General features: G+C 40.6%; 1 protein-coding gene across 1 annotated transcript; it reads left to right on the forward strand.

Moving 5' to 3' along the window:
• The first annotated feature begins 769 nt into the window (after positions 1 to 769).
• LOC110506638 (tryptophan 5-hydroxylase 1) lies at positions 770 to 8,651 on the forward strand. The gene is made up of 11 exons (XM_021586410.3): positions 770 to 995; positions 2,563 to 2,718; positions 3,348 to 3,540; positions 3,915 to 4,015; positions 4,543 to 4,610; positions 4,826 to 5,022; positions 5,206 to 5,341; positions 6,652 to 6,778; positions 6,893 to 6,988; positions 7,088 to 7,221; positions 7,357 to 8,651. The coding sequence occupies exons 1-11, from the start codon at positions 894 to 896 to the stop codon at positions 7,529 to 7,531; spliced, it is 1,485 nt and encodes a 494-aa protein (XP_021442085.2). The 5' UTR covers positions 770 to 893; the 3' UTR covers positions 7,532 to 8,651.
• Positions 8,652 to 10,740: the final 2,089 nt, after the last annotated feature.

Consider the following 10,740-nt stretch of genomic DNA (forward strand, 5'->3'; position numbering starts at 1 on the left):
ATCCTTTTTAGAATAAGACTGTAAAGTAACAACGTGGAAAAAGTCAAGTGGTCTGAATATTTTCCGAAGGGACTGTATAGGCCTAGACTGCGATGGGAAGCGAGGCAAGAGTATCTGTCACCACTATTTAATATACTCTAAGTTACATTCATGTTTGGTCTTTTCTGTGGCCTTTACTCAGCAGGTGTCTTTCAAAACGTTATCTAACCACACTCAAAAGACAACAAGAGGACGACTACAATGACTAATTGTATACCAAACAAATGTGACAATGTCAAGGTCTACAACAGGTCACGTTTTGTGTGTGCGTTATAGATAGAGCTCTAATTTTGGAAGCCGCAAAACCGTCCAGAAGGGGGGAACTGTCCATTACGCTGTCGTGCTGAAATTATTATAGGGATGAGTAGTTGGGATTGTGTTGTTAAACATTTAGTCTATGTTCAGTATGTGATATGACATCGATATGAAAACCCTTAGACCTGGGATGTTTTGCTGTTGGTGTAGGCTGTATGATAGGCTTACATTTCCCTCGTGGCAATTAGCCAGCAGTCACAACTACACCAACAGTACCTCATTATTAAAGTCTACTGATTCCCTTCCTGGAAGTGAATATGTTATTATCATCAGTGTGTGACATTAATGTGAGATTAGTTGTATAACTATTACCATGTTACATTTAGGCATATAGTGGTGATATTTTCCGCGTCGTCCTGACTCGTGTCCTCCTCCTCTACCCCCACCACATCACCACCCCCACCTTCCACTCAGTGTTCATAAATACTGAGGCGCCTTGTGCATTGAGTGAGAGGTATACAGGTATATCATAGCAGCTACCGCAGCAGTGGACTGCCTTACTTATTCTCACTCAAATATTTCAATCAAAGGACTTTGACATGTATTCAAACAAGATTGACGGGCCGCGCAGAGGAAGGTCTTTCGACTCTATGAGTTCTTCATTGCACACTTGTTACGAGGAAAAGCAACTGAATAATGAGGTAAGTTATATCAATATTGTAAGTAAATAATAACTGTCTAAACTAAACGGGAAAAAAATAATGGAACAATACAAATGAACGGTTATTTTACGTTGAATTGTGACTTGTATTTAGGTGTCATTAATAACGTTTTGACAAATGATTGAATAATCAAACATGAAGTATTTTACTTTTGACTTCAATTATCTCAATTATTACACATAAAGGATGTACTTTTGTTGCGCCAATTTGTAATCTTACCCTAAACTTCATTAGTTAATTTATTTTCTGTTCTAATCAGAGTTTTCGCCTCCCCTCTGGTTCGGTTTAGCTAGCTCGGTTTAGCTAGCTAGCTAGCTCTCTTAGGTAAGCCACCTAAATCTGGAGACAAATGAGATGCGTAGCCTACGTAATACAATAAGGAGGTCATTGTAATATAAATTAAGGTGAAATAAAGGAGCTCGCAGTCATAACTTTTCAGAATGCTTACGCCTCAGATCTTCGCAGACATCAGACTGGGTAAAATAAAGTTATTTGTCTGCGTTCACAACGAGCCACTGCATCTTGATTTAGGCATATCATTGACATATACACTAAAACCACGCACGTAAATGATAAGCATTTGCAAGTTTGTGTGCAACATGTTGATTTTAATTGTATTTCCTGTCAGTAAATGTACATTTAATTTAGATTAATTAGCCTATTCCAAAAATGCTTCAAATATTCTGATGATCGACATAGACTGGCCCCAAAAGACATGTGGCATCAACTGATATCAAACCGACAAAAATAAACTATATGAACGCCTAGTTGATAAAAGAATACGTCCAGGATATGTTACCTTGATGGATTTATTGCTGCGCTGAAAGTAACCATCTATAATCCCGAGTTGGATTTGGATTGGAGAGCGCTATCATTCGTCACCAAATGCGATTACTGCAGCAGATCTCTTTACAATGAGACAGACACAACTCAGCATTGCCAAAATAAATTTTGCCTACCAGAAAAAAATTCGGCAGTTTAACGCTTCCAATCTATAGGCTAATTAAGTGTGTGGCAAATATTTAGACCTAACAATATTAGTCTAATTGATGATTTTATGTCCCTATACTTTATTTGCCGTCAGTTTTAAAGTTGCGACTGCGCGCAGCCAAGTGTTGTCGCTGTCCAGTGCTGAAATCTCGAAGTAGCCTGATTAGGCGGAGTATTCAGTTTGCGTTCAGCTGCAGTGAATACTGTGATTGTTTACTCTTAATTTACACTTTGGGGGCTTTGGTTGTGTAAATATATTGTTTGATTTAGTTGCCCTTTCTTTGTGAGGCTAGCAAACTCTTGTTCAAATACGGCTATTACGCACAGGATATTGAACAATTCCATATGACTATCAGTCCATCTAAAACGCAGCTTGTCCTTTCAAACAAATTGTCATCGGAGGTGATGTGCTTTTCCAAAACAATTAACTTCCTGTTCAGCCTTGATGAATGGTGTATCATAGCCCAAAACACTGCTAAATCCTTACTTTCTACAAAAAGGCCTAGCCAGCTCCGAGGTTGGTTTTTCATAAATATTTTCCCTCTTTTCCCAACAGATGAAAAAATGTACATTCAGCAAGATCGACAAGAACAAGGACAACAAGAGTTCATCTTGGGAGAATGGTCGGTCTTTAGAAAAGGGTCGCACGGCCATTGCCTTCTCGCTCAAGAATGAAGTTGGCGGGCTAGTTAAGGCACTAAAACTTTTTCAAGTAAGGTTGAATATTTTAAAGTTGGCTATCACATACCAAACGGGTGATGGTAGATACCAGTGTTGGGAAGTAGTGAACTACATGTAGTTCCACTAGTAATTTAACTGCATTTGGTGGTAGTTTGGTGGTAGTTGACCACAATTCAAATCTTGGTAGTATTTTCAGTACTTTTTGGTGCATGTAGCGGTGTAGCTAAGTACTGGAACTACAGACTATTTTTTTTGTTGCAAAAAATAAAATATGAGTGAAGTAGGAAATCATTTCCTTAATTTTTCAGCATTGGACTTGCCTAATTCTCACTTGAAACATAGTTTGTGTGTCTAATAGGCCGAATTACACATTCTGATAACATCTGACTCCAAAGTGATCTGTTCATGCAACTTGTAGTCTATGACATTTCAAATGTTGATATGATCATTTATCAAAAAGTAGTTTGGATGTAGTAACTTTAGTTAATTAAACTATATTTTCCTTAAGGGTAGTTTTAGTGTAGATTATCTTCCTCCAGTGTGAAGTCATTTGTAGCTTTGTAAACTATTTTTTCAGAGTAACTTCCCCAACACTGGTTATCATGTACATCAACATAAATTATATAACTTTAAATGTCTTGTTATTATAATCATCACCAGGAGAACCACGTCAACCTTGTTCACATCGAGTCCCGAAAATCGAGGCGGCGTGGCTCAGAGTTTGAGATCTTTGTTGACTGTGACAGCAGCCACGAGCAACTCAAGGAGCTCACTGAGCTGCTACATAAGCATGCCGCCAACGTAGTTGATATGGACCATGACCAACCTGACAATTCCAGCCTGCCTGAAGAAGGTAGGCCTAGCTGCTACTTTTGAAATTATTTCAGAGTTCCTAAAGTCTAGCCGGGTAAGCCTATTACCTATTACCCAACTAATTACCACTGTGTGTAGTGAAAGAGAGACTTTCAGATTGTTGTATGAGGTTACTAAAGGGTCAGTGCTATCTGGAATCCTTGGGACGTCCCTACCCCAAACCCTAATCTTAACCCCTACCCTTACCCGAACCATAACCATATCCCTTACCTATCCATAACCCTAACCCTTACCTTAACCATTTTAGATATAAACTTCAGTGGGATAAGGATGTCCCAAGGATCCTGGATAGCTCTGGACATGACTAAAATCTACTGTAGAGACCATCTCAGATCATCCCATGTTTTTTTTCAGACACTGAAGATATTCCCTGGTTCCCAAAGACAATCTCGGACCTGGACATGTGTGCTAACCGTGTCTTGATGTATGGCTTAGACCTGGATGCTGATCACCCAGTAGGCATAGCTTCTAATATGCTCTGGTCAATTATGTTCCATTCTAGTTGCAAGCCTGTCTGACCATAGATATCCTATAACTCCTTTTGTAATTGTAGACCTTTTATTGAAGAGAAAGAACACTGTTGGAAAGACAGGGAAGACAGAGAAGACAGGGAACATAGGGAAGATAGGGGGAGTCAAAGGGCAGTGGGCCTGATTTGAATCCATGCTGACTCTGGTATACATGTGTGCCAGGGTCAGCGGCTTAGACCACCGTAGGCCATGAGATAATATAATAATATAATTCATAATATAGGATCTCTATGTCACAGACTCTCACTGACCTACTGAAACAGGAGGCAAACTTGTGACAATGGTATAACTATCAAAGCCAGTTAGAACTACACTGACTCTATTAGAGTGGCAGATGGAGGATTAGACTAATACTTCTATTGTGATAAGCGGAACACTTACGGAATAGCCACTCAGTAAGTCAGTGCATGAGTTGCTGTCACACCTCAATTACTTATCTTTTCTGTCTGCAGGGCTTCAAGGACAACATCTACCGCAAAAGAAGGAAACACTTTGCTGATCTTGCCATGAGCTACAAACAGTAGGTCATATTATTATGCTATGTGAGATCTGGTTTAGAAAGCTATGACACTATGTATATTTAATACTTCAATATCCTAATGCACACAGGTATAGTTAGACATTTCCACTGTATTAAGAAAAAGGTAACCTTCATTTAACTAGGCAAATCAGTTAAGAACAAATTCTTATTTACAATGATGGCTTTCTTTCTCTCTCTTTCTCCCTCTCTTTTAGTGGGGAACCGATTCCGCATATTGAGTTCACAGAGGAGGAGGTGAAGACCTGGGGTGTGGTCTATCGGGAGCTCAATAAGCTGTATCCAACCCATGCTTGCCGGGAGTACCTGAAGAACCTGCCACTGCTCTCCAAGCACTGTGACTGCAGGGAGGACAACATCCCCCAGCTGGAAGATGTGTCACACTTCCTCAGAGGTGAGACAGGCAGAGTCTGCCGCTGTACATGACACCACACAGTCTCATTCAGTCTGATGCTCAGGTTTATCAGCATAATGAAGGCTATTGTAAAATGTGTGGATTAAGGGGTATCAAATTAGATGTTGCTGAATGCTTTGTGGCCTTTTACATGAGTAAAAACCTATGTGCGTGTTTCATCAGAACGCACAGGCTTTATCATCCGGCCCGTGGCAGGTTACCTCTCCCCACGAGACTTTCTGGCAGGTTTGGCTTTCCGGGTTTTCCACTGCACTCAGTATGTTCGCCACAGCTCTGACCCGCTCTACACACCTGAGCCGTAAGTACCCCTTGACACATGTTACATTAATAAGGAGAAGTTGGTCTTCTCATTGTTGAACACATCCATCTGATGTTGAGTATATTAGTGTGATGTTCATAGTCACATAAACATAGCAGTATGTCACCATACCAAAAATCATCATAAAGGAGCACAGAGTATCATTTCATATAAAGAGTGTGTATTTGATTGAACAAGCCTGGTCTGTCACATCCCTAAGCAAACTTAACTCTTCTGGCTGATTGCAACTCAAAAGGACATTATCCACAGCTACATAATCATTCAAATCAAATCCCATTTTATTGGTCACATACACATGGTTAGCAGATGTTATTGTGAGTGTAGTGAAATGCTTGTGCTGCTAGTTCTGACAGTGCAGCAATATCCAACAAGTAATATCTAACAATTCCATATCAAATACCTAATGGAATGTGGAATGGAATGGAACAAGAATATATAAATATATGGATGAGCAATGACAGATGACAGGCTAAGATGGAATAGATAGTGTAGAATACAGCATATACATATGAGATGAGTAATGCAAGATATGTAAACATTATTAAAGTGGTATTATTAAAGTGACTAGTGTTCCATTTATTAGAGCGGCCACTGATTTCAAGTCTGTATGTAGGCAGCAGCCTCTCTGTGCTAGTGATGTCTGTTTAATAGTGTGATGGCCCTGAGATAGAAGCTATTTTTTTAGTCTCTTGGTCCCAGCATTGATGCAACTGTACTGATCTCGCCTTCTGGATGATAGCGGGGGGAACAGGCAGTGGCTCGGGTGGTTGTTGTCCTTGATGATCTTTTTGGTGTCCTGTGGGGCAGGCAGGTAGTTTGCCCCCGGTGATGTTTGTGCAGACCGCACTACCCTCTGGAGAGCCCTGCAGTTGTGGGCGGTGCAGTTGCCGTGCCAGGTGGTGATACAGCCCGACAAGAGGCTTGCAATTGTGCATCTGTAAAAGTTTGTGAGGTTTTTAGGTGACAAGACACATTTCTTCAGCCTCCTGAGGTTGAAGAGGCACTGTTTTGCATTCTTCGCCACACTGTCTGCGTGAGTAGACCATTTCAGTTTGTCAGTGATGTGTATGCCGAGGAACTTAAAACTTTCCACCTTCTCCACTACTGTCCTGTTGATGTGGATAGGGGGGCGCTCCCTCTGCTGTTTCCTGAAGTCCACGATTCATTGATTGTTTCAAAAATCAAATGGAAGAATACTTGGTTACACTGTCACAAAGTTGCACATATCTGCCCACAAGCTTAACAATCCACATACTGTATGTATATGTGTGTTTATGTGTGCATTACAGAGACACATGTCATGAGCTTTTGGGTCATGTCCCTCTGCTGGCGGAGCCTAGTTTTGCCCAGTTCTCCCAGGAGATAGGTCTGGCTTCTCTGGGGGCCTCAGATGAGTCTGTCCAGACGCTGGCCACCGTAAGTGCTGTTTCCATGATACCAATATCCAAACACTGTGCTTGAATTTAACTGTTTTTTTTGTCTAACTGATATATTTAAACGTTGTTGTCTTTCTGTGTTTTTGTTTTGCAGTGTTACTTTTTCACAGTAGAGTTTGGCCTGTGTAAACAGGAGGGAAAGATGAGAGCCTACGGCGCTGGACTTCTCTCCTCTATCAGTGAGCTGAAGGTAAAAGCATTTAATATTCATATTCAAACACCATTTAAAGTGTAAAAATACCATCCGATGCAAAAAAAGAATCCTAAGATACTTTTTTCCCTCATACAGCATGCACTCTCTGGCAATGCAAAGATCATGCCCTTTGACCCCAAAGTCACCTGCAAGCAGGAGTGCATTATCACGACATTCCAAGATGTCTACTTTGTGTCAGAGAGCTTTGAAGAGGCCAAAGTCAAGATGAGGTAGGTTGTTCATGACGTTTTATTCTTGGCTGTTCTGTGGGAAAATAAACTGTTAATGGGCTAATAAACTCTTCTTTCACCTTTCCAAACCTGAGCTGTGTTATGTTTTGTCATCATCTGTTCTTATGCACACAGAGAGTTTGCCAAGACCATCAAGCGTCCGTTTACAGTGAGGTACAACCCTTACACCCACAGTGTGGACGTGCTGAAGGACACATCCAGTATCAACAGCATGGTGGAGGATCTGAGACATGAACTGGACATCGTGGGCGACGCCCTACAGCGCCTTAACAAACACTACGCTGTCTGACCTGCCTGCCTGGCCCTCATACTTGACAAGGGTTGCAAAATTCTGGTAACTTTCCCAACATTTACAGGTATTCCAGAAATCCCGGTTGGAGGATTCACAGAATCAGGAGGGAATAAGCAAGATATCTGATATCCTCCAACCAGGATTTTTGGAAAACATGGGAATTTCTGGAAATGTTACAACCATATATACCTGACACAGTCCTGTACTGCTGTCTGTAGTTGTCTACCACCTGATCCTTACCAAGCAGCTCACTGCTTTAATCCTACTCAAAGATGTCCCCAACCAGCCTTTTACCTGCAAAATAAATGATATCTCTTAAAATTCAAACTTTATTTTCTCTTCATGAAATTATTAACCAGTAGTTTACTTTGAAATTCAATACTTTTTTGAGTTTGTCATGTGAATAATGATATTGACTAAGAATGATTAGAATGTGACCGAAACTGACCTTTCCTTGGCTCTTGCTTATAATTACTAATATTCTCTTGTTTTTTATATACTGTATTTCTTTTCTATTGAAAGTTCTATGTTAATGCAACAGGAGTCTTATAGATATTGTATTGTACTCTATTGGCATACACCGTTTCAATAAATGTGTGAATGTGCTAGTGTGGATGTAAAGTTACATGCTTGTGTGTATAGTGATTGACAGTCTGTGTAGATGTATTATCACATTGCACAAAGCATAGAAATATGGTAGTATTATAAGATTGTGTGTGTGTGTGTGTGTGTGTGTGTGTGTGTGTGTGTGTGTGTGTGTGTGTGTGTGTGTGTGTGTGTGTGTGTGTGTGTGTGTGTGTGTGTGTGTGTGTGTGTGTGTGTGTGTGTGTGTGTGTGTGTGTGTGTACCTTATCAGCCTTCTGCTGCTGTTGACCACCAGTGGTCTATTTTGCATAAGATGTTCAAGGAAGGAATTTATGTGCATGTATTAGTGTTTGGATGATGATATGAATGTACTTCTATTGAAAAATCTATAATTTGTGTGAATAGATCCCTGGTAAACCAATCCTTGCAATGGGAAGTGTGTGTCTGCATTCTGGGTGTCTAGTTACAGGAAAACATTTACAGTAGTTGCTTTGTTCTGTTTTTCATCTCATTAAATGTACTCCATGTTCACACACTGTGTTGTGCTAAAATTATAATGATTGCTAATAATTACTAACCATCTTAATTCAAATGTCCTTAGTGAACACTTAAAAAGCTAGCCACATCCAGTTAGCCACATTCAGGAGGATATACTATGTGTAAAAGCAACATGTAAAGGAGGATGTTTCATGAGCTGAACAAAAATATTCCAGAAATGTTCCATACACACAAAGCTTATTTCTCTCAAATTTGTTTACATCCCTTTTAGTGAGCATTTTTCATTTGCCATGTTAATCCATCCACCTGACTGGTGTGGCATATCAATAAGTTGATTAAACATCATGGTCATTAACAGGTGCGCCTTGTGCTGGGGACAATAAAAGGCCACTCTAAAATGTTCCATTTTGTCACTGCCACTAACGTCCCTTTAAAGAATTTGGCAATAAGTCCAACCGGCCTCACAACTGCAGACCACGTAACCACGTGTAACCACGCCATGTTGGCGACGGGGTTATGGAATGGGCAGGCATAAGCTACGGACAAAGAACACAATTGCATTTTATCGATTGCAATTTGAATGCACAGAGATACCGTGATGAGATCCTGAGGCCCATTGTCGTGCCATTCATCCACCGCCATCACCTCATGTTTCAGCATGATAAGGCACAGCCCCATGTCGCAAGGATCTGTACACAATTCCTGGAAGCTGAAAATGTCCAAGTTCTTCCATGACCTCTGTACTCACCAGACATGTCACCCATTGAGCATGTTTGGGATGCTCTGGATTGACATGTACAACAGCGTGTTCCAGTTCCGGGAATATCCAGCAACTTCGCACAGCAATTGAAGAGGATTGGGACAACATTCCACAGGCCACAATCAACAGCCTGATCAACTCTATGCAAAGGACATGTGCCATGATGCATGAGGCAAATGGTGGTCACACCAGATACTGACTGGTTTTCTGATCCACGCCCCTACCTTTTTTTGTAAGGTATCTGTGACCAACAGATGCATATCTATATTCCCAGTCATGTGAAATCCATAGATTAGGGCCTGGTTTGTTTAAATTGACTAATTTCCTTATATGAACTGTTACTCAGTAAAATTGTTGTACCTTCAAAGTGAGCTAAAAAAAATGTCTCAAGCAACACAGAGTTAGATTGAGATTGTTTTACTGAAGACGCTCTATTGTTCACCGGCTGCAATATAAATCTATGGCCAGAGGGGGGAGGGATTGCATAACTTTTTGGAAAAATAGTAACTCTCACAGATGGCAGGAGAGATCAACCTTGTTTAAGGCCTAGTAGAATTTGTGCAATGAATTGTTTTTCAAAGTTATGACGAGCCTACAATTGGCACTTTGTATATACTTTTGCAAACACTGAAGACATGTTAGTTTGGTCAAGTTGAATAGGCATTGCCGATGAGAGAGAAAGAGAATATAATTAAAGAGAAGTGTCGCCCGCCCTCAACTCAGATGATTGCATATAGGTTGATTTAAAAGGGAGAATGTGTGTGAAATGTCTGTGTATTTATATGAGCTGATACTGTACATGTCAGTGTCCACGGCCCTGCCTATGCCTCTGTGTGTCTGCATTTGTGCATGCAGGTGTGTGTGTGTGCGTGTGTGTGTACATTCCGCTACTCTTTGTATTTATGATATGTGTCTGACTTTACCAGGCCTTGGAGATGGATGAGATGAATAAAGGTTATACGTGCCACCTGCAAGTCAATAACTGTGATTAATATGACAGGGGCACTTAGGAGCTGCATGTGTGCTCATACGTATGTTACATGGAAAACACAGGGCACATAAAAGCCTTAAAAGGAATCACATTAATTTCTCTCATGTCCTTGGCTGATGTATGAGACGGTGATGGCATCGTTGAGGTGAGGGAGGTAGAGGTGTGTCACGTGTGTTCCTACTGTGTACTGTATAGACATAGATTAGGAATCACTGGCCACTTTAAGGAAATGGATCACTAGCCACATTAAAAATGTTCCGTATCTAGCGTTACTCATCTCATGTGTATAAACTGCACTCCACACTATTCTACGGTATCTTAGTCGCTTTTAAATTGTGTTTACATATTGCATCACCCATTTCACATGTATAT

The sequence above is a fragment of the Oncorhynchus mykiss genome, chromosome 26 (genome assembly GCF_057628025.1).
Source record: "Oncorhynchus mykiss isolate SJ-2025 chromosome 26, ASM5762802v1, whole genome shotgun sequence".
Taxonomy (NCBI): Eukaryota; Metazoa; Chordata; class Actinopteri; order Salmoniformes; family Salmonidae; genus Oncorhynchus; species Oncorhynchus mykiss.

Excerpts from the sequence above, each read along its gene's own strand:
- LOC110506638 (XM_021586410.3), top strand. The coding sequence starts at position 894 with ATGTATTCAAACAAGATTGACGGGCCGCGCAGAGGAAGGTCTTTCGAC. Across the intron at positions 2,719-3,347 it reads AGGCACTAAAACTTTTTCAA|GAGAACCACGTCAACCTTGT; the intron begins GTAAGGTTGAAT and ends AATCATCACCAG. Across the intron at positions 3,541-3,914 it reads TTCCAGCCTGCCTGAAGAAG|ACACTGAAGATATTCCCTGG; the intron begins GTAGGCCTAGCT and ends GTTTTTTTTCAG.